Source organism: Zootoca vivipara, chromosome 2, assembly GCF_965207765.1.
Source record: "Zootoca vivipara chromosome 2, rZooViv2.hap1.1, whole genome shotgun sequence".
In the NCBI taxonomy this organism is placed as follows: domain Eukaryota; kingdom Metazoa; phylum Chordata; class Lepidosauria; order Squamata; family Lacertidae; genus Zootoca; species Zootoca vivipara.
The window spans coordinates 32,183,614-32,206,449 of NC_142584.1; the positions used below are offsets into that span (position 1 = coordinate 32,183,614).

Sequence of the window (22,836 nt, forward strand, 5' to 3'; positions counted from 1 at the left end):
TTGAATGTTCTAGTTCTGCATAATGCATGTGTAACAAGGCAGTGAAGTCCAGTAACCAGATGTGTTTGGTCAAAGACTCAACACTGCTTTCTTGCAGTAATGAATTAGGTGGTTGCTAATATTCTACTGCTTCTCTAACTTCTTCTACACTACTCTTCTCATCAAGTCCCCTAAGGAGAAATTTTGTATGAGGAAATTTGGTAGTTTTGCCCCTTGGCTTAGTATTTCAGCTCTGATTTCCTCCTGCAATCTGTATTGGGAGAACTTCCCATCAGACCAGGCAAACAATGGCTCATGTGATGTTCTAAGAATTAATGGCTGTAAACAGGGTAGCATCTTTTTAGACAAGGACAAAGGCAGACTTGTAAACGTCAATCTACCTGCAGAAATCAATTAAGCTCTGAAAATGCTGTGGTTGTGCTAATCCACATTAGGGGGTGAATTAAATGTTGTGCTCTACCAGTTGTTCTGTGATTGCAAGCACTTCAGTTAGCATAGTGGAGCAACCTCCCCTCTTATCCATCTGCCGCTGTCCTAGGGGGTCTCCTAACTCCCAGCATTGATATGGGGGGGGAGCAGAGGGAGGAGAGGAGGCAAAGTCCCATGGCTTTAACAGGACTCATTGCGCTGCCTCTAAATTGTTGTCTGCATGCAAAAGGTTTCATTTATTTGGACTCATGATAGACTCTGAAGGAGCAACCTCAGCTGCTTTGTAAAATAATAATAAAATGCTAAATTTAGTCTGAAAGGCTACTTTTTAAAATCACATAACCTCCACTTGGATACACTTAAGGTGATTTCAGAAGTGCATCCTAATATGTTTATTATTAGAGTGGCTTTCCCCCTTCTCCTCCCTCCACCCCTATCCCCAAATTGGCTGGGGGGGGATCAGGAGAATCCCCAGAACATTGTGGGTTGGGAGAGGGGGGATAATGTGCCTTAGCACAACATTGAAGTCCTCTCTTCATCTCCTCTGCACTGTACACAACTCTTTATTAATAGGTAAGAGTGCTTCTATGAAAAGTAAACAGCAACAAAGTGGTAAATATTTCACAAACCACAGAAAATAGTAAACAATGAGTTTGATCCAGATATACAGTAGATGAGTGGAACTCACACTCACACAACTGACTTTTCTGGACTTCTTCTACATTAGCCCAAGGACTCTGGTAGCCAGTGATTGATTCCAGCTATCTATTTTTGTCTAATGTTCTGTTCAAGTTTATATACTAGATGGGTGAGTTGGGGGCAGCCATGGTGGTATGAGTTGACAGAGTCACACCTGTGGTACTTGAACCCACAACCTTTAAGGGATGCTTTCAAGCGCCTTTACCATTCAGCCCACATGCCTCTCTCTTGGGACGTAGTTAAAGAGAGAAATGAAGCCGTTCTGCTTTCTTTCTCTTGCAGAAGCTGTGGATGGCTTAGCATCAGCAAAGCTCCTAGGCCAGCAACCGCAGCCTCCCAGAGGCATACTTGGAGCTCCCCTTAATCCAAATGCACAGGCACTAACCTCTAGGAAGATCCGATTCAACTGGTTGCCACCTCCTGGCAAACCTGCAGGGTACAAGGTAACGGACCTGTCAAGCAATAAACCTGATTATTATGAATGAGGGGAGGTTGGTGGGATAGCTAAATCGGTAGAGCATGAGACTCTTGATCTCAGGATCGTGGGTTCAAGCCCACAGAGCAGGCAAAAGATTCCTGGGCAAAAGAACCCACGGGGTTGTAGGTTCGAGCCCCATGCGAGGCAAACGATTCCTGCATTGTAGGGGGTTGGACTAGATGACCCTCGTGGTCCCTTCCAGCTCTACAATGCTGTGATTCTATGAAATTATGAATGAAGGGGGTACAATCTTGCTTGACACTTGCACTGAGTTCAGGGCCTAGAGTGGCTTCCCTGCAGGTCAGTGTAGTCCTGCCCTCCTATGTCATGCCAGCCCAGCATTGATTGCTGCTGCTGCTCTCCTTTCTCATGATACATCACATCAAGCATAGCACTCTGGAGGCATTCAGTATCTCCCAAGGTTTATGAAGATGTGGATGTTCTAAAATGGGGGGCAGTCATGAATTCTGTTCTGTGGATGTCATGTTTTAGAATGGGGGCTTTCCTTAACTGATTACATGATGGTTAATTATTCTTGATGATGCAAGCAAGAGTTCGAAAGCAAATGGGATTCTCTTTGGCCTGCAGGTGAAATACTGGATCCAAGGGGACCCTGAGTCAGAAGCTCGCCTGCTTGATTCGAAGGTGCCATCGGCGGAGTTGACTAACCTGTATCCCTACTGTGATTACGAGATGCAGTCCTGTGCCTACAACGATATGGGCGAGGGGCTTTACTCCGAAGTGGTCCACTGCCGCACACTTGAGGACCGTAAGTAGGCATATTCCATGGCAGACAAGGAGGGAGGAATTAAACATCACACTAAGGTGCTCATTCTGTCGGGCAAGCATTTCAGCTTGCCAGATGAGGCAAAGTGTTTGTTTTAAATGTGGTTTAAATTTTGACTGTATACACACACCATGCATCTAAAGCACATTTGAAACATCCCCTAAATCATCCTGGGACCTGTAGCTTGTTAAGGGTGCTGGGAATGTTAGCTCTGTGAGGGGTAAACTACAGCCACCAGAATTCTTTGGGGGAAAGCAATGTTCTTTAAATGCAGTGCTTTTTTTCCTTTAAAAAATGTTTAGGGGGTACTCTCATTTTGACTCAAGAAAATCACCATTTTATAGTTCAAATCGGGGGGGGGGGGAATAAATACAGTAAATGGACAAAGGTACAAAGATTCACAAAATGTTTAGGGGTATGCATACCTCTGCGTATCGCCAGAAAAAAGCACTGTTTAAATGTATGATGTGACACAGCCCTGCTTTAAATCTATGATGTGAATGTGACCATGGAGCCTTGGGCAGTCTAGGCAAGACACTACACAACAAATGCTGTGTTTATAAAGAAAGGAAGCATGAAAATAAGTGAAATATTCAACATATCAAAGTTAGTCTGCATGTCAACTTCATTCTGAGCTTTCTGGTCCCTGATGCTAAGGGTAACATTGATGAATGAATACTAAGAAACAGGTTCAGTAAGAAAGACTTAGACTGCAATCCTGTACACACTTACCTTTCTCTCATTGAATTCAATGGAACTTGCTTCTGAGTAGAAATATATAGAATTGCACTGTTAGTGATATAAAGTCTCGTTGCTGTGATCAATGTTATCCTAGAATCATGGAAAAGGGACCCTGGTAATCATTTAATCTGATCTCAGTATAGAATCTACAGGGCTGGGTGATGCAAATGCAGCATCCCTGGCAAATGGCCACCTGGAGATAGCTCAGTCTGTAGAGCATGAGACTCTTAATCTCAGGGTTGTGGGTTTGAACCCCACGTTGGGCAAAAGATTCCTGCATTGCAGGGGGTTGGACTAGATGACTCTCATGGTCCTTTCCAACTCTACAATTCTATGAATCTATGAAATACTGTTAAATAAAGCAGGCTTGTTCTCTGTTGCTCTAGAGGGCAGTACTAGAATAAATTGGTGAAGATTGCAGGAAAACAGATTTTGTCTAAACTTGAGGTTGTCAACCATTTTCACTAGTGGAATTTTGAGAAAGTGCCCTGACTGTCAGTCACAAAATGTCTATTGTGAAGGTATGGCATGGCACATCAAAAAGAACAGAAAAGGGGACAGGATCACAAAATACTGCAGGCCACTTCTTAGTCCCCCCATCAATGGGAGAAAGGCTCCTACGTCAGCCACTCATTCATAGAGAGAAGCTCTTTGTACCTCCCCTCTGATGAGAACAGAAGGGAGGATAGATGTCCAAATCCTGGCATCCATTGAAATGTGGGCATGTTCAAGGGGGCGTGTTCAATGCAGGAGAGACCAAGCCAGTGCAAACTGAGCTGGAAGAGCACAGCTTCTTGATCATTGTGGATTTATGAGGACATATTTGCTAAGACCTTTCATGGGCACCAGAGGAGATATTGGTGGGCACAGTGATGACCACAGACACCATGTTGGTGATCCCTGGGCTAAACGCTAGGAAAATGGTAAGAGAGTGGTTCAACAGTGGACTAGACCACCTAGGAAGCAATAGATTTTATGGGATTTGTTTTAAAATAACTGTACTGTATGTAGTTTAAGTTGAGATGTTACTGACCTCATCCGGTGGGGCAATGAATGTTGTTCACATTCCATTAACTGCATGAAGTGTACCCAACTGTTCCCATGTTCTTGCCTTTCTTTCAACTTCACAGTTCCTAGCGAGCCTGGGCGCTTGGCTTTCAATGTAGTCTCTTCCACTGTGACACAACTGAGCTGGGCTGAGCCTGCCGAGACTAACGGAGTTATCACAGCCTACGAAGTCAGCTATGGACTTGTCAACGAAGTCAACAGTAAGCGTGGATTCTGTTTGCTACCCTTATCACGCTACAACCTTGCAAGCTATCCTTCTGGGCTGAACTAGTCAGCATCTTTCTGGCAATTATTCAGTTGTGTGCATTTAGAGAATGCCAACAGTCTCTGCCATTATCGAATCTCATGGTGGTAGAGCTGCAGACAAGGGCGTACCCACCACGGGGCAAATTAGGGCAGCTGCCCTACTCTAGAAGCAGGGCTGGTGGACAGAGGCGGAGCACATTCCCGCCGCGCCGCACCGCACCGCACCCTCCCTCCAGCTCCCCGCCGCGCCCTCAGGCAAGGCCAAGCACGGCGGGGAACCAGGGAGCGCGGCGCGGTGGGCGGGAACGCCAAACTCGCGCTCCGCTGGGCTGGGCTCCGCCTCCGCCCACCAGCCCTGCTTCTAGGGAGGGGCACAGCCCGCCGGAGCGCGAGTTCGCCGTTCCCGCCCGCCGCGCTGCGCCCTCCCTCCAGCTCCCCGTCGCGCCCTCTGGCAAGGCCAAGCGCGGCGGGGAACCAGAGAGCGTGGCGCGGTGGGCGGGAATGCCAAACTCGCGCTCCGCTGGGCTGGGCTCCGCCTCCGCCCACCAGCCCTGCTTCTAGGGAGGGGCACAGCCCGCCGGAGCGCGAGTTCGCCGTTCCCGCCCGCCGCGCTGCGCCCTCCCTCCAGCTCCCCGTCGCGCCCTCTGGCAAGGCCAAGCGCGGCGGGGAACCAGAGAGCGTGGCGCGGTGGGCGGGAATGCCAAACTCGCGCTCCGCTGGGCTGGGCTCCGCCTCCGCCCACCAGCCCTGCTTCTAGGGAGGGGCACAGCCCGGCGGAGCACGAGTTCGTCGTTCCCGCCCACTTTGTGGCCCCTCCCCTTCTGTGCCTTGGCCCCTCCCCTTGCCCCCCCCCTAGTTTTGATCCTGGGTACGCCCATGGCTGCAGACAAACCCCAAATCATGGAGATTAGAAGCAAAACATAGATCTACTCCCCAGCCCCATTTTATCCTCACAACACACCCCAGGGAGGTTGGCCCAAAATCATCCAGTGAGCTTCATAAGCAAAGTGGAATGAGAAGCTTCTAAGGAGGACATGACTACAGCAGTAGCAGTCTTCCCACTTGTGATTCCTGGATGCTAGTAAACCTTGAACTGTTCAAGTCACCTGTGTGCACTCTATGGCATAGATACCCGGTATCTCCCTTTGTTTTGAGTTTTACCCTCAAAAATATCACAACGCTGTTTCAATGGGGTCATCATAAGGCTGGGGGAAAAGCATACTGTCTTTAGCATAAATCAAAGATGGTCAACATGGAACGAGGCAAAAACAGCAATTGAATGGGGAAAGGTATTTACATATACATTCTGTTTACAGGACCCGTTGGGCCCGTAAAGAAAGTCATGGTGGAGGGCGCCAAGAAGCGAATGGTTCTGATTGAAAACTTAAGGGAATCGCAACCCTATCGCTATACAGTGAAGGCCAAAAATGGAGCTGGATGGGGTCGTGAACGAGAAGCTACTATTAACTTGGCCACACAACCCAAGCGCCCTATGTCCAGTGAGTTATCACTATAGCAGTCTGTTTGCATATAGCCAAGCTTGTGCCATGCAGATCTTGTTTTTCACTTGGAATGATTCTCATTTATTCAGCATGCTTGATATGTCCACCACAGAAATTGCATTTGTGTGTGTGTGTGTGTGTGTGTGTGTTGCATGATATATTTTGTTCTGGGGGGGGGGGAGCATGTCCCGTAGAATGTAGTTGCACAGGTGTCATGGACAACTTTTGACTGTTGCATCGTGATGACATTTGGTAACGAGCATCAAACTATTTATGAACTTTTTAAAGTGTGTGCATTAATTAGCAGCTGTCTTACCCTGTCATGCAACCCTAGTGCTGTTGCACACATCCCTTTTTTTAAATAGTTGGCTGTTATCCATCCATTCCTCTCCTCTACCACAATGAAACTATCCCCTGTCACTCAATCTGAAATATCACAGGAACTAGATTTAAGCTTATGCTGCTATCACTTTAAAAATAAAATGTGTTTGGGGTAAAGGTAAAGGGACCCCTGGCCGTTAGGTCCAGTCGCAAACGACTCTGGGGTTGTGGCGCTCATCTCGCTTTACTGATCGAGGGAGCCGGCGTACAGCTTCTGAGTCATGTGGCTAGCATGACGAACCAGAGCAGCGCATGGAAACGCCATTTACCTTCCCGCCGGAGCGGTACCTATTTATCTACTTGCACTTTGATGTGCTTTGAACTGCTAGGTTGGCAGGAGCAGGGACTGAGCAACAGGAGCTCACCCCGTCACAGGGATTCAAACTGCTGACCTTCTGATCGGCAAGCCCTAGGCTCTGTGGTTTACCCCCCCAGCGCCACCCGCGTCCCTTGTGTTTGGGGTACATTAGTTTAAAATGTATAGAAAGCCATTAGTATATAAATGCTTTCTGTTTTCTTGCAGTTCCCATCATCCCTGATGTGCCAATAATTGATGCTGAAGGAAGAGAAGACTACGATAGCTACCTGATGTACAGCGCAGATGTCATGCGCTCACCAGCTGGTAGCAAACACCCCAGCATCTCAGATGATTCTGGTACAGTGCATTGCTGAAGTTTGCAAAAATGCTTTGTTTTGTTTCTTGGAGCCTTAGATGTCTAGAGAATGTAAAACAAAAAAACATATTACCAAGCAATTTTCTAGCCGGAAGTCAAATAGGTTTTCCTATTTCGAGGCAGAGAAACCCCTACTTGTGGAAACTTAAGATGTGCTTCACATCTTCTGCTTCTTCGAGCACATTTGGATTCACTAGGGACTTGTATCGAAGTGCCATCCCATGACATCTGTGAATGCAATGCAGCGGCTTCTGTAGACTGCAGCACTTAAGGGAATGCTGTGATGAGTACCATCCGCTGCCATGTGGCTTGGTTAAGTGCAGAGCATAGATGCACTCGCAGAACCTTATGATGATCAAGTATTAGGCTACGTGAATGCGTTGCAAACAAATAACAGGACTGATTAAGATGTGCCGTTAGTGCACCTCTGCTGAGGAGCACGTTCTATGCAATAAACTCAGAAGGCTCAATGTGAGGCTCAAGGCTCACAGGGAGGGACAAAAAACAGGAACACTTCACCAGCCAACAGGTCCTGTGGGCAGAAGCGGGGGGCGGGGGTGGTCCGCCCTGGGCACTGCCCTGGAGGGGGTGTCACTCGGGGCCCCGCCCCCGCCCCTTTCCTCTGCACGGCAGTCTGGGGGGGGGGCTGCAGGCGTGCCAGCCGAGCGATTGGGCGCCGCATGGGTGCCTGCTGGAGGGGGGTGGCACTCGCGCCGCAATTGGCGCCTAAGCCTGGACACTCCGTTTAGAAGTTACAGGGGGGGTGCGATCCCCCTCTACCTAGCACGCATGTGCAGCATCCGTCGTTACGTAGCAACGCCGCGCCCCCTGGGGGCATGACAATTTGCCACCCTGGGTGTCGTGGCACCTCGCTACGCCCCTGCCCGTGGGAGAGCTACCTTTCTGACATGGAATATGGGGCACTGGTTAACAGAGTCTGTCGTCCAAACTCCATAAAGAAATATATGCAATGTTTCAGCTGCAGTGCACATTTATGTATAAAGTTTGTACCCCCTCCCCACCTTTAGCACTGTTGCTCCCAGCAAATGTATGAGAAAATGCTAAAATGAGAGGAGAATGTTTAAAGTTGCTACTGTCCGGGTGGAGAACAGCTGGCAGGCTGCAGTCCATCAAAGAATCTGGCACACAAAAAGCCCATGGAATCAATGGGCTGACATATGTATCTAAGTTTGTGTTGGACTATGTGCATAGCATGTAATGCCCAGGAGAACTATTACCGACAGGAATTAGAGGCAGCAAGCATCTGAATATCAGTCGCTGTGGGGGGGGGTGCAGGCAGGGCGCTTCTGTACTTACATTTTGCATGACGGCTTCTGTAGGCATCTGGTTGGCTACTGTGTGAGATGGGATGCAGGACTAGATAGGCCTTTGGTCAGATCCAGCAGGGATTTTCTTTTGTTCTTATGAATGATAACTGTATTCAACAATGTGTAATGAACCAGAGAGCTATAGCCTGCTAGTTATAACCTGGATATAATTTTAAGGAAGCTTTCTTAAACCGATGGCAATCACAGCAACTCTGTTGGAACAGCTTTGCCATTCGTTTCACTGCAATGAAGGACATGCACACAAATTTGTGCGTACGTGGTGGATCTCTGGTTCAAGGCTTCTATTCCTCCTGCTCTTTAAATTGACCAAAGCTTCTGGTTGACACCAGCTGCAGTTACTTCACTGAAACCATTCATCTTTGACTATGCTGCGTTACCTTTTCCTTTTTCTTAGTAAACAATGCTTTCAGAAGCTGAGGATGTTGTAGTGAAAAGCCCACTAATATTGCCCATCATAATTGCAAAATACTTGCTTTTTTTCCTGCAGAGGTTAGGCTATATAAACAAAAACAGAAACGACAGCTACTTTTGGAGTCTTGAAAGACTTGTGTACAGTGGTACCTCTACTTACAAATAACTCTACTTACGAATGTTTCTACTTACGAACGGAGCTCCATCCGCCATCTTGGATGCGGTTTAGATAGGATTTTTTCTACTTATGAATTTTTAGATAGGGCTGCTTCGACTTACGAATTTTTTTCTCCCAATGCATTCCTATGGGATTCGACTTACAATTTTTTTCGACTTACGAATGTGCGTTCGGAACGCATTAAATTCGTAAGTAGAGGGACCACTGTACTTGGATGGTTGATTTTTACGAAGAAAGGTTCTGGGCCTAACTTTCTGCTGCACTTTCTGGTCTTGAAACCTTGTCCCTTAATCCTAGACATGTGGGGGTGGGGAGGGGTGTCTGTAGCTATCCAGTGCTTCACATGCTCAAATGCCTTCTATTTAAAATCACATTTATTTATTTATTTATTTTATTTGAAACCGTTTTTATACTGCTTTATATATAAAATGTCCAAAGCAGTGTACAACCGTAAGACATAACAACAATCAAAAGAACATTCTTAAGATAGTCATATTAAAACAGTTTCCAATAAGCGGTAGCATGTGCAATTAATATCAAGTATCATGAAACATCAGATAAGTTTCCAACATCCGTTGCAAACACAGTATATACGTAGATGCTGCATGCTGTGTTCTGTAAGGAGGCTGCTCCTGCTCCTAGTCAATGGTTGCTCCTAGTCAATGGTTTTATTATTATTATTTTGCTGTTGGTTTGGAGATGGATTTCCAAAGCCTGTGGTACTGAACTCAGTGGGACTTGCTTTATAAAAAGGAAACCTGCATAGGATATTGGCATTCTGTACAAACAGGTAGTGCCCAGGTGCGGGCTGCTTAAATGGGCAAGGGGCAGATCCGAGGGAAGCCTACCTCCTCTGTCGGTTCCGCCCCCGGCACAGCCCAAGTCCCCAGCCTACATCCCTATTAGCCAAAGCTGGGTACAGGCTAGGATCCAGTTCCTGATAGGTGGAAGGGGCTTAAGCCCCCACCACCTATCAAGAAGGGCATCACTGTTCCAGTTCCCTCGTTGGGGCCCCAGTGAAGCCTCTGTTGTCCTGCAACGCGGCCACACCAAGAGGGGTAAGCGGTCTTCTTGCATCACTGGAGTGAAGGGGGGGAAGCAGAGGGAAGCCACCCCCTTTATCTTTTGTGACAGCCCCCTTAGCTACTGTTTTGAAAGTGTGTGTGTGTGTGCGGGTGTGTGTGCGGGTGCGCTGCTGTGCAACATAATATGACTAAACTTGGGAGAGTGGGGCTTGTGGATTTCACTAAGAAACCTAACCTCCATATTCTGAGCACTAGTTTAGCTGGTGCAGTACATGAGTGAGGTAGGCCACATACTTGCCTGGCGAGGCAAATGCTGCTGTTGATGAGCTCTGTGCTGTCCCCATAAGTCAGCGCTAGGACTAGGTGAATAACGAAGGGCTGCAGCGGGTAGCTTGCAGGCGGCGGGCTGCCTGCTTTTATTGCGCCCTTCTGACTATGCCAACACAAGTGCTTGACTTGTTCCAAAAGGCTCTCGTTGGAAATATGTGCAGCTGCTAGGGGAGGAGCTGGACCTTCGACGCGTCGCCTGGAGGCTCCCAGCAGAATTGATCCCTCGTTACTCGGACAGCAGCTGCTTTTCCTCGGACACAGAGGGTCTCCTCCATGAGGATAGCACCCCCTCTGAGCTAGTGGACAGTGATGCAGCCAGCCGCAGTCTACCAAGGAGTGGGACTCCCCAGCCCCAACCAGGTGAAGGACGACTGCCTTCTTCCCTCCCTCCCAGTAACTGTTGTGTCTCGTCCTCCTCCAAGGGCCTAGAACCAGATTTTAGCCTTCCCATCGCTACAGTAGATATGTGTTGGTGTTGGTGCTGGAGTAATATATTTGGCCACCTGTAACAGTCTGCTTGCATAATGTTGTTGTGATCTGTCTGTGTATAGTACGCATTGTGCAGTGCCAAGGTCGTCACCTACCCTAGGTATGACTTGGGAAAGTGCTAAGAGGCTGCGCCTGCAAATGGCATGGATCCTTTCAACCAGTGTTATTTTTCTAGAAAAGGAGGTGCCAGAACTCACCATGAACACTTCCCTCGCTCTCTTAGAATGGCAATGGTGCCTGCCTGAGAGGTGCCGGAACTGAGTTCCAGTGAGTTCTGGCTTAAAAAAGCCCTGCATACAGCATAGCAGATTTTTTTTAAAAAAGAGTGTTGTTTACAGCCACCCTCTGAAAGAGCTTGGGGGGGGGGGTTAGCAGTGGTAGTTTGTGAGTTTACCCGCTTTCAACCCGATGACTAAATGGGAAAGGTTTTCCACAGAACAACCCAATTATGGAATGCAGAACCGTCTTTGTTGTTCAAAAAAGTTATTTTAATGCTAAGTAACATTCTGTTGAACTTTGCCGATCTTCTCGCTAACTCCTCATGGTAAGAATCAGTTTCTAATGAGAACAGGAATTATTTCGTTGTTTTGCACAGGGCCACTGGGTGTACCCAGAAACTTATTAGTCAGTATAAGGCAACAGCTCCTCCTAGTTTCGTGAGGGTATTTCAGCATCCCCCAATTTTTTTTAAAAAATAATAATTTTCTTCTAAAACAAAGGTCCATGTAGGGGATGGTACACTGTGTAGTCTATCACTCACCTTGAGTTTAATACATTCCAATGGTCGTTCAGAAATTCTGTTAATTTGTATAGCCATTTGGAAGGAGCCAATGCTTTCTAGTTTTCATTTTCATTTTAGTAAGTTCCTCTATCTAGTCTTGCATTCTGTTTCTGATGGTGGCCAGCCAGATACCACTGAAGAGCTCACAAGCAGGGCACAAGGGTGATGACCACCCTCAGTTGTTTATCCCACAGGTACAATGCCTCTGAAATCAGAGGCTCCATTTAGCTGTTATGGCTGATAGGTATATTTGCCTTAAATGAACTTATCATATTAATGTCATGTTTCTAACCAGCTGCCTGTGGTCATGTCTCGTCTTTTACCAAGGGTCTGAAACTAGGCTTTAACCTGTGGTTGGTTGGTTGTAAAATGGATTAAAATCATGCTAATAGTTTCCTTTGCAGGGTTTCCCACGCAAAGTCAATTCGGTACTAAAATATATGGTGTCACTTCCTTACCCAGGCACCCCCTTTTCTGATTTTAATTGCCTTCTGGGGAAGTCTGTTTAGTTCTTAACAAAATATTGACATGGCTGAGTACTGGAGCTCCCTTTGGCACTGTAGTTTTAAGTGATGTGGTAGCCAGTGTGTGTGTGTGTGTGTGCTGCATTTTGGCTTTTCATGAGGCTGACAATAGTTGATGTGAAGCCACAAAATGACTTGCAGCTAAAGATCGGAATAAAGCCCAGGCACTGGGAACGTTCTGACAGATCTTTTTTTCATGGCCTCTGTTTGGCTTAATTAGCTTGGTCTACATACCCACTGATACTGATCATGAACATTGTTAACTTTAGTGAATGGAATCTTTTCCAGAACACATGAATGGCCGGATGGATTTCGGCTTCCCTGGCAGCGTTGGAAGCCTGACCCGGAATGTGACAACAAGTTACAACCATCTAAGTCCACACATATACCACGAGAGAAGGATAATAGGAAACTCGTCTCAGACAAGGGAGTATGCCACAGTGGCGTCTGGGCATGGTGAGTGTTGGGCTGAACACCATCCCCTAATCAGCTAATCTACTTGTGATATGAAGTTCCCTCCTGTCCTCCACTAGAAGTAGCAAACTGGTTAATGAGGAAACTTTGGCTGCGCACACATTAGTGTTTACTCTGGCTCCAGTGCGCTCCCATTCCTGGTGTTTGAATACGCATGGCATTAGCTGCAATCCATATGCATCCTATAGTTTATTGAGAGTTGCTCCCTATTCGGTGCACTTTCCTTCAAACCAGCTTCCACCTGATTTGAAAATGCAAGCCATGGTTAAGCTGAGATGCATACAGTGCAGACAGATATTGCGCACATGCAGATAACAACACATGTGTAGACGACAACTTCATCGAAGAGGAGTTGCATGGCCAGGGAAACAAACCAAGCAATGCACACCCCCTCTCTGGTGACTTCTCTGTGTTTTAAGCCACTAATGTGTACATAGCCTTTGACAAGATTCAAGGTTTTCGTATCCACATCAGCAAGATTGATTGTCACCTGGCCATCATAGTGTGTGTGAAAAGCCCACTGCAAAACTTATGTCTCTCTGTCTCTTCTACCTGGGCATAGTGGTGGTTCAGGACTTATCCCATGGTGCTAGCACCACAAGAGAAAGGTTGCCCTTGTCTCTCCCCCCCCCCCCCACACACACTATTTCTTACGCTGAGGAGTTTTCTCAGTCTCAACAAATTCCCTGTGCTTCCTCTCTTCCTTACTTGGTGGGCTTGCTATCTGCGACTTTGTCTGTAGCCTCCATGGCTACCTTCTGCCTTGAAATACCCCTAGTGCTAGTTCAGCAGTGGGGTATTTCCTCTGGCTCTGCGCCAGACACTGGTGCTGCAATCCCCTTTGGTGTCTTCAATGGTGCTTGTTTCTTTCTCTCTGTTTTGCCCTACCTTGTAGACCAGTCCAGGAGGATATTCCCTCCCATACATGAAGATGCTGGGAGGATGGTCCTGATGCCTCAGGATGAGGGCTTCAGGAGGGCAAAGGTGAAGGGTTACTATGGCGATAGTGATGCTCGGGATTCTATAGCCATGGCTGACGGGCCCTCTTGGATTTCCAAATACCTAGGTATCGCGAACGACATAGCATGGCTCATTGTCTTCCTGGTTGTTTTCCCTACCTGAAGTGACTCATCCTATAACCAGCTAATCTATCCATGTTATGAAATTTCCCAACAGTCTTCCACCAGCTTTGTGTGCATGTGTGTGCATGCAGCAATTCAGTCTGCTCCCCACACCCAAACTTTCCTGCTTCTTCACCATGACCACTTCCATTTGCAGCCTGCATCACTTCAGTGACTACAGCTATCTAAGCTGAGTAACACACGTGACTTTGTGTGGCGTCCTCAGCAGCACCCTGTGTTTTCCACCCTTGGCAAACCTATTGTTTTATGTCTGTGTCTGTATCCACAGGCCTTTAATTGAGAAGCTGCAGGAAGAACAACAGTGCACAATGTCCCTCTTGAAATTTACTCTCATAGATCAAGGTTCAAGTTTAATTGGATGGCACAACTCTGGATCAGGCTCTGCATACCCTTGAGATACCCTGAAAACCTTATTTTTTCATCTGAAAGTTGTCACCAGTTGCTTAGTTAACCCTCTCTGCAACATTTGCCCATAATTCTTTTGTTGAGCTAGATAAGGGATTCCCAAGGCATGCCCAAGCCTTTGTGTTGATAGCACCGATTTTGTTTCTCTGTGCAGGCATGTCAGGGCAAGGCACACAGTCCAGGGTACATTATGCTGTCCCCCAGAAGGCCAGGGGCCGCACTCACTCCGAAGATGTCCGTGAGGCACTGAGCAACCTGGACACAGTGCTTCAGGGTGAGTGAGCTTAACCTGGCCTCTGCACGGGACCTTGCTGTGCCTGCGGGGATCCAGGTTTTTTTGGGGGGGGGCAGGAGAAAATCGGATCTCCTTCCCTCTTTTTTTCTGCTTCATGAAATCAACTTCATTCTTTGACAGAGGGCCTTCAAGCTACAGCTTCCCCCTTCCCCACAAAAATAAGAATCTTGGAAACTGATTTCTTAAGGGTGCTGGAAATTGTAGTTCTATATAGTGTAAACTACAATTATTTGAGGGGGAAAGTGCTTCAAATCTATGGTGTGTGCATAGCCTTATTCTTCCGCTCAGCTAGCTGCTTACCTCAGCACCTGAAGTCCTTCTAGCCAGATTCTCAATAGGCCTAACTACTAGCCCTTTATTTGATGAGGGGACATTCTGCTTCTTCTCCTGGGACACGTAAGGAGCTTTTCCCATTTGTGGGCAAGGCCTTTTCCTGCCTTCAGATCCAAACCTGTGATTTTTCTGCCTCAGATTCCAGGATGCAGCTGGGTGTTCCAGACACACCTACACGCTTAGTCTTCTCCGCCCTGGGGCCTACCTCCCTGAAGGTCAGCTGGCAGGAGCCACAATGCGATAAAGAAGTGCAAGGATACAGCGTACAGTACCAGCTCCTCAATGGAGGTCAGTGAAGGCCCCTCTGCTGATCATGCAGGGCTGAGTTGCGTGTGTGTGATTCATTCATAAGATCATATTATCAGGTGATCAGTGCACAAGAATGTTCCTTGGAATTAAAAAGCAAAAATATGTTATTCCCTCCTCAGTGTGAAGAAACAACTCGCCATTTTCATGCTCCTTGTTTTTTTGGCTACAGCCTTCCCCAACTGGGGCCTTCCAAATGTTGTAGGACTACAACTCCCATCCTCCTTGACAACTTGCCATGCTGGCTGGGAGTTGTAGTCAACAACACCGCCTAGTGTTATTTCTGCCCGGCAAAGAGCACTCGGCTGTATGACATCCAATAATCCATTGGCAGGACGTGCAGTTTAAGAGCCCATCCTGATTATTTTTTTTGTCCTGTGGATGTGCTGCAAGAGCAGAGAGTTTGCTATGCCCTTTCCCCCCATATCTACAGGAGGCCCCCTCTGCAGCATGGGCTACCGTTCATCTTCATGGTCTTCCCTACACCAGAAAAATTAATGCCTTCTAACAGATCACTCAAAATCTTGCTTGGCTGGAACAAGGGACATCATGTAGATTCTGCCTCTGATGAAGAACACTCAGTTCAAAATAAATAGGGCACTTTTGATTCGCAGTCAAAAAGCAAACAAACTGGCAGCACCCATGGCTTTTATTTTTCCATGATGTCATACAGATGAATGGACAGCCCTTCAGCAGAGCAGACATGTGCATGTTCATCCTGTACAAAGAACGTCACGTGGGAGGCCTCTCACAATTTCCACACAGAAGTTACTTGCAGGCAAGGAGTGCATCTTCTGGGTAGCAGCCCTCACTAGTGTGACCTCAAGGGGACTGCCTTTCCCGCAGCAGTTATCAATTTGCCAGTGGAAACTGCAGGTTTTGGCACAGCAGATGGTGATAAGTGACTGTGGTGTCTTCCTGTCCCCTAGGAGAGATCCAGAGACTTACTATTCCCAACCCTCACCAGAACTCCATAGTGGTGGATGACCTACTGCCAAACCACTCCTATGTCTTCAAAGTGAAGGCGCAAAGTGATGAAGGATGGGGTCCAGAGAGGGAAGGCGTGATAACTATTGAGTCACAAGTGGATCCGCACAGCCCTCTGAGTCCTGTCCCAGGTAACGTGGCCTTCATGGCTTACTAACCATGATGAAATGAGCTCACACAGCTTTTATGAGTTGCTAGTATACAAAACTGCCCCTACATAAATTTTGGTTTTCTTTTGACATTGGTTTTGAGCTAAGAAGAATTGTACTTCTCATGGAAACTATGCATTATGGTCCTTCACTTTCCAAAAACTTAAGGTCTCGTGGGGTTTTTGGTTTTTGTTTTAATTAGGGGCATAAATCAAATGTTAAGATTGCACGTGTGTCAGTCTTTGCCTGCTCGTTCGCTTTGCTTTCTCCTGTGGGATGGTGACCATTTATTTGTTTTGTTCTTGCGGTTGTAGGATCACCGTTCACTCTGAGCACACCCAGTGCCCCGGGGCCTCTGGTGTTCACAGCCCTGAGTCCAGACTCTCTTCAGCTGAGCTGGGACAGACCCCGCCAACCCAATGGGTTAATTCTGGGCTATATGGTCACCTGCGAGATGCTGCATGGTGGAGGTATGTGAAAGTTCCGATGGGGGGAGGAATGCAGTTCAGTTGTGGAACTCCCACTGCATTTCCTGACTCACAGAAGAGGGCAGCCCCTGCAGCAGGGGTGCAGGGGCTACTGAAATAAGGCTACCAGCATGACAAAGGAGCAGATAAGGCAGATAGGTGCCTTCTGATAGGAACTTTTACTACTTATTCTCTAGGTTCTACCTGTTCTTCTTGTTTCTGGTCACACAGGGGAACCCAGGAATATCTACGTGGAGGGAGACAACTTAGAGACCACGCTGACAGTGCCTTACCTGAGTGAAAATGTTCCATATAAGTTTAAAGTCCAAGCAAAGACCACACAAGGCTTTGGGCCTGAAAGGGAAGGAATTATCACTATTGAATCTCAAGATGCAGGTACGCACCCCCAACCCCCGGATACAGTAATAACTTAAGTTGTAACTGGGGGAGGAAGGGCAGGATTTTAGAATTTTAATAAACAATGTTAAATAAACAAGAATCAGTTATACTTTGTGCCACATCTGAGCATGGAGAGACTGGTGCAGTCATGAAAAGGAATGGGTCAGAAAGAGCATTCCTGCACATAGGCCATGCTGAGCAGAGCATTGGAGGTTCTGCTGAGGCCCCTCCATGTAAATTATTGCACAGAAAACAGCTCAAGGGAAGAAACCAAGAGAGATAAACTTGATGAATGATGTGGCTCGTGTGTGTACACACATGTGTGTACATGTGTTGTGCAGTGTGATGTGCAATGCTGTGCCAATGTGGTTAGTGTGTCAGACTAGCACCTGGGGGATGGGGACGGGACAAGAGTTCATATCCCCACTTAGCTGTAAATCTCACTGGGTAACCTTGGGCCAAACAATGTCTCCTAGCCTAACCTCTACCTCACCGGGTTGATATGTGGATAAATTCGGGGTCTCTGGGAGTAGCATATATCTTGAGCTCTTGGGTGGGAAAGGTTGGGATATAACTGTACAAACAAAAAGGTATTTGTGTAGGATGAGGTAAATTTTAAAATGCTTGCGACACTAGAGCTGTCATCTCACTTGCCCCCTGAATACCCCAGTGTGAACATAAGCAGTCTTATAATTTCCTTTCTGGTTTGGTCAAGGAGGTGGTGTGTATGTGTTAGCCTCTCTGGTGCCTTGTATTTAAATTAAAAGGTACAAAGAATTTCCACTTACTAAGCAGACCCTGCGATACAAGTAAACTAATATACCCTTTCTGTGTTCAGGTGCCTTTTCTCAGTTTGGAACACAGCAATTCACCAGAGAGGAGGTCTACAATCTCCCCACAGAATACAGTACCCAAACCAGCATCACTCACTCCCCACTGGATCCTTTATACGCAGGTAAGAAAGAAGCACTATGGGAATAGGGGCCGGTTTGGATCTCAACAAATTCTGTGGGGTAACATAAATGGGCAGCAATCCGGGGTCCATTTGAGAGCAGGCAAAACCTGCATTGGAAATGATCTCTGCTTTGCTTGAAGTCCCTCGTTCAATCTCTGGCATCTCCAGGTGTGGTGCGTGTTGTAGAGAATCCACTCCTGCCAGTCATCTGTGCACAGTACAGGAATAGCTCTGTCTATATTTAAGCCCCATAGAAACACTTAGTTGGTCTTGGTTCATGTGAATGCAGCTAGGACTACCTTCTCAGTAAAGGTAAAGGGACCCCTGACCATTAGGTCCAGTCGTGACCGACTCTGGGGTTGCGCGCTCATCTCGCATTATTGGCCGAGGGAGCCGGCGTATAGCTTCCAGGTCATGTGGCCAGCATGACAAAGCCGCTTCTGGCAAACCAGAGCAGCACATGGAAACGCCGTTTACCTTCCCGCTGTAGCGGTTCCTATTTATCTACTTGCATTTTTGACGTGCTTTCGAACTGCTAGGTTGGCAGGAGCTGGGACCGAGCAACGGGAGCTCACCCCGTCACAGGGATTCGAACCGCCGACCTTCTGATCAGCAAGCCCTAGGCTCAGTGGTTTAACCACAGCGCCACCTGGGTCCCACACCTTCTCAGTACAAGAGGCCAAAAAGGATGCCTGACTGAAATCAACCACATTTAAATCTCATTCCATTCTGACATCAGGCTGTTTGCAGAACCTTTCCGTGGCAGTTGGGGCAAGCCCTACCATTAGGCAAAGTGGGGCAGGTGTCTCAGGTTAGGCAGCAGCAGTATCCCCCTTCTCCTTAGCACCTCCTCAGCTAGTATGCTTCCCTCAGGTATGTTGAAGATTGTTGTCCCATCAGCGGTGCTGAAGCAAGATTCAACTGCCCACCCAGTCAGATTCGGGGGTGGGGTGGGTGTCATCTTGTATTTCATCTCAGGTGGCAAAACATCTGCCCAGGTGGCAATTGCAGCTTCAGAATTCCCAGCTTCTGGCCCAAAACACACAAGCGTCCCTGTATGAGCCCACACTCCACTGAGCGCTGCACCTCTAACCTTGCTAAACAGATTTTGTCTCTACAGGTCTGTTCATAAGTGAGGGCACATGTCACATGTTCCCTTGAGCTGCTGACACAATCTTTGCTTTGTCCCTTTGTTCCAGATGGCATGCTGATGACCACTCAGCGAGTGGAGAGTGGCAGCACCCTCACCAAGCAGGTCACCAATGAATTTGTCACCAGAACCATGATGTCTAACAGCAGTGGGACATTCTCCAGACAGACAGAGAGGCAGTTCTATGAAGCTTGAGTCAGGAAGCAAACTGCCCAAGGGACACTTGGATTTCAATAGCTGGTGACCTCAAGCAGGCCTGCTCTGTGATCAGTTCCTGGACTGAGGCTCATGGTGCCCACTGCATTGCTTCAACTCCAATCAAAGTACTGGGTGCTGCTTTGAGATACCCACGAGTGGAGACTGCATGCATTCCAGGTGGCACCCTAAAGACATTACGAAAAGAGTTTTTTTTTAGCAAGATGCTTGGCTGTGAAGTGTGAAGGGCTATTGGTTAGTTCCATTTTGAGTCGAGCTCCTGACTCTTTTCATGCTTTGCTTGGCTGCTTCCCGATATCACGCACTGGGAGATTTAACTACACACAACTGAATTTGCTTTTTAAATCCCCACGTCTCACCAAACCTTTTTCACTTTTGCTGCTTGTTTCATTTTGATCTGTTCCTAAGCCAGTCTCTCCCCACCCTCCCACCCCATCAACAAATGGCATGCCAGACCTCCAGGGGAGGAACAGAATTGCAACTTTGTCCTCCTCCTTTGTAAGTGCAGAGCAGCAGAAGAGGAATTGTCCTTATTCCTCCTACATTGGTGTGTAGACACCTCTGCTGCTTAGGTGTGGTCCTGTAGGAACTGCTTAGTACCTTAAGTTGCATAGCATCACCGACAATTCAATGCTCCTTAAAATATGATGTGCACTCTTACTTAAAATATTATAGGACTATTTTTTGTCCTACAAAGGCTCCTTTATCCTAGATGTAATAAGGAGCCAAAATCCAGGTGCTAATCCTCTGCTCCTTACTATAGAAAATAAATATTTGGCATGGCTTTATAATCCATTAATGCCTTTGCTGGAAGAACCCCCTGGAATGATACCATTTCATATTGAATAACAAAAACCAACAACATTAAGAGTTGTTGCTGAGTTCCACCTTCAGTCCTCCCTCACTCCCCATTTTGGCAGTGGTAGTTCACTGGCCCATATCAGTAGCCCAAGCGTAGCATGTTGATTTACACCAGGCATCCCCAAAGTTCGGCCCTCCAGATGTTTTGGACTTCAATTCTCATCTTCCCTGACCACTGGTCCTGTTAGCTAGGGATCATGGGAGTTGTAGGCCAAAACATCTGGAGGGCCGCAGTTTGGGGGTGCCTGATTTACATCATTGGCCCATTTCGGACATAGCAAACTTCAGTGATTTCAGATTGCCCTTAGAATCAGGGTTGGAAGGTTAATTAGCCCAGTCCACTGCAGCTACCCTTCCTACCTCTTCGCCAGTGGCCAGGTTTTAATTACAGTGTGCATGCAATTAATCCTTCAGGCCCTGTATAACACAGGCATCACATATTTTTGCACCATGTACTTTCATTCAGCCACATTGCATTGATACTATACAGTGGTGCCTCGACTTACGAATTTAATCCATTCCGAAGGCACCTTCTTAAGTCGAAAAATTTGTAAGTCGAAAAACGTCATTGGAAACAGAAAAATTCGCAAGTCGAAGCAACCCTATCAAAATTCGTAAGTCGAAAAATCCCTATCTAAAACCGCCGCGGTTTTCTTTTGGATGTTGAGACATTCGTAAGCGCGTGGCTATTACCCCCATTCGTAAATTGAAAAATTCGGTTGTCGAGTCGTTCGTAAGTAGAGGTACCACTGTAGTCAAAAACACTACAGTATCCACAAGGCAGTGCAACTGTGATGGTGCTACCACTACCTTTTGCTGCATGTGTAGGCACAGCTTGAGTTGTAGAAGCAGTGGCTTTTGCAGAATTACCTGAGGGTATATCAACAGGGTTGGGGGATGACTACCAGTAGGTAACTAAAGGCAGAATCAAGGTAGGAACTGAATACATGGAATTCTGACTAGAGACACAAGCTGTATGACCACCGACCTGCCTTTGTTTACCTCACTTCACCTTCCTTAGAAAGGGGTGGGAGTGAAAGCTTTTTGCTTGTTTGTAGGTCTTTATTTATGCATATGCAGATTTAACAAAGAAGGCAGACAACTCTCACAATCTGATTGTACCAATTTTGTACCAACATTTTACTCCTTGCTAAAAAGGCATGAAGAAGCTGGAGAGAAATGACTTGAGCAGGCAAGTTACTTTGATTCCTATCAGGGTGATGATTTCTCACACTGTGTGTGTTTAGCATCATTGGAAGAGTATCAATCAACCTAACACCATTATTTGACATTTTGCATGGTTGCCCCCACAATGCTGTGGTTGTCAAACCATGTTCCAGGAAACCGCCAGAAGTCTACCCAGGGATTCTTCAGTGAAAATATCAGTCATGCAGGCAAGTCTCCCTAAAAGACAGCCAGCTCACTTGATAGTGCCGGTTCTCACACAAGGCGACCAGCATTGCCAGTGTGCACCAAACCAACAACATGCCTCAGAATCTTTTGCAATGTGTTATGGTTCTATGGAGGATGTATGTTGTTTGCCACACTGACTTGTTTGCTCACAAAATTGCCTGAAGGCAGGAAGTTTGTAAACCATTGATTTGTGAGTTTCATCACAGCGAGAACAGGTAGCTCTTGCCCTTTGCGTCTATTTTGGCCAGCCTTGCCCCAGGACCCTAGACTCAGCTAGCAGCAGAGGATCAACTGCAGATAATTTTTTACTTAGTTAAACAAGAGAGAACACAAAAAGAATTCAGGGCTGCAGCAGCATAGTTTTAGAAGCTCAGGTAGCTGGCACCTTCAACTTTCTGTCCCAATATACCAAGTCAGGTCCCTTGTAATCTAATGTTGGGTTTTCCTACTGACCCATTCACCGCAACAGGTGAGTTGCTAAAGCTCACTGGACCTTCTTCCCCAAAAGGGATTTCTTTTCATGGGATGCTAGAGAACTCGGCCAATAAAATGTGCTGTTTCGTGGCTTCTTTGTATTCAGACCCGAGCACAGTGTGTTATTAGAAATGGCTGTGTCTCTAGCTCTTGCATTACATCGTTTTGCAAAGTCACTTTGGTCACAGGCTCTTGTAGCTTCTGAAGAGTTCTTTTCACTGAGAGAGCACCACAGGCTTTAATATTAACCAAAGAGTCCATTAAAGGTGTTTGATGGGCCATATTTCAGCAGCACAGTAATTCTAACACAAGTTTTGAAAGGGATTGCATGCTTTCACTTACCTAACAGAAGAACCACAATAGAATGTAAATTATATTTCATAGCCACATTATGGCTTGCAGGGGTTGGTGGCACTTAATACATATGCAGTGTTTTGACGACTGGCATTCAGGACCAGGTGGCTTTCTATTGCACTTATTAAACATTTTCCCTCTACGATTGCAGAAGGCTTTTTTATTTCCAAGTGTGTCTGATGTGAAAGTGGCTAGCAGCTGTGGGTGTTAATGAGAGCGTAGGGCTGCACTCCTATATAAAATTAGGCAGGCCTACACACATTAATTTCAAAAGGATCAGGCTCAAGAAGCAAAATATTGCATAAAATTCTAGCATAGTTTAAAAAAAACAAAAACCAGTTAAATGCTGAAAAGGTCTAAGAAT

General features: G+C 46.8%; 1 protein-coding gene across 13 annotated transcripts in view; it reads left to right on the plus strand.

Moving 5' to 3' along the window:
• The window catches only part of ITGB4 (integrin subunit beta 4), a 76,315-nt gene extending 53,701 nt beyond the window's left edge, over positions 1-22,614 (plus strand). For 3 of the 13 annotated variants that reach the window (XM_035104485.3, XM_035104483.3, XM_035104486.3), the window contains exons 28-42: positions 1,411-1,571; positions 2,195-2,375; positions 4,265-4,402; positions 5,765-5,947; positions 6,855-6,986; positions 10,437-10,658; positions 12,381-12,548; positions 13,462-13,632; positions 14,268-14,387; positions 14,880-15,029; positions 15,977-16,165; positions 16,498-16,653; positions 16,882-17,046; positions 17,888-18,004; positions 19,204-22,614. In XM_035104485.3, the coding sequence (XP_034960376.2) occupies positions 1,411-1,571; positions 2,195-2,375; positions 4,265-4,402; positions 5,765-5,947; positions 6,855-6,986; positions 10,437-10,658; positions 12,381-12,548; positions 13,462-13,632; positions 14,268-14,387; positions 14,880-15,029; positions 15,977-16,165; positions 16,498-16,653; positions 16,882-17,046; positions 17,888-18,004; positions 19,204-19,349 (2,399 nt within the window). In that variant the 3' untranslated portion in view covers positions 19,350-22,614. The remainder of the gene's footprint in view (positions 1-1,410; positions 1,572-2,194; positions 2,376-4,264; positions 4,403-5,764; positions 5,948-6,854; positions 6,987-10,436; positions 10,659-12,380; positions 12,549-13,461; positions 13,633-14,267; positions 14,388-14,879; positions 15,030-15,976; positions 16,166-16,497; positions 16,654-16,881; positions 17,047-17,887; positions 18,005-19,203) is intronic. The other 10 variants (XM_088661561.1, XM_035104490.3, XR_015948032.1 and 7 more) reach the window with 9 other exon arrangements.
• The last annotated feature ends 222 nt before the right edge of the window (positions 22,615-22,836 follow it).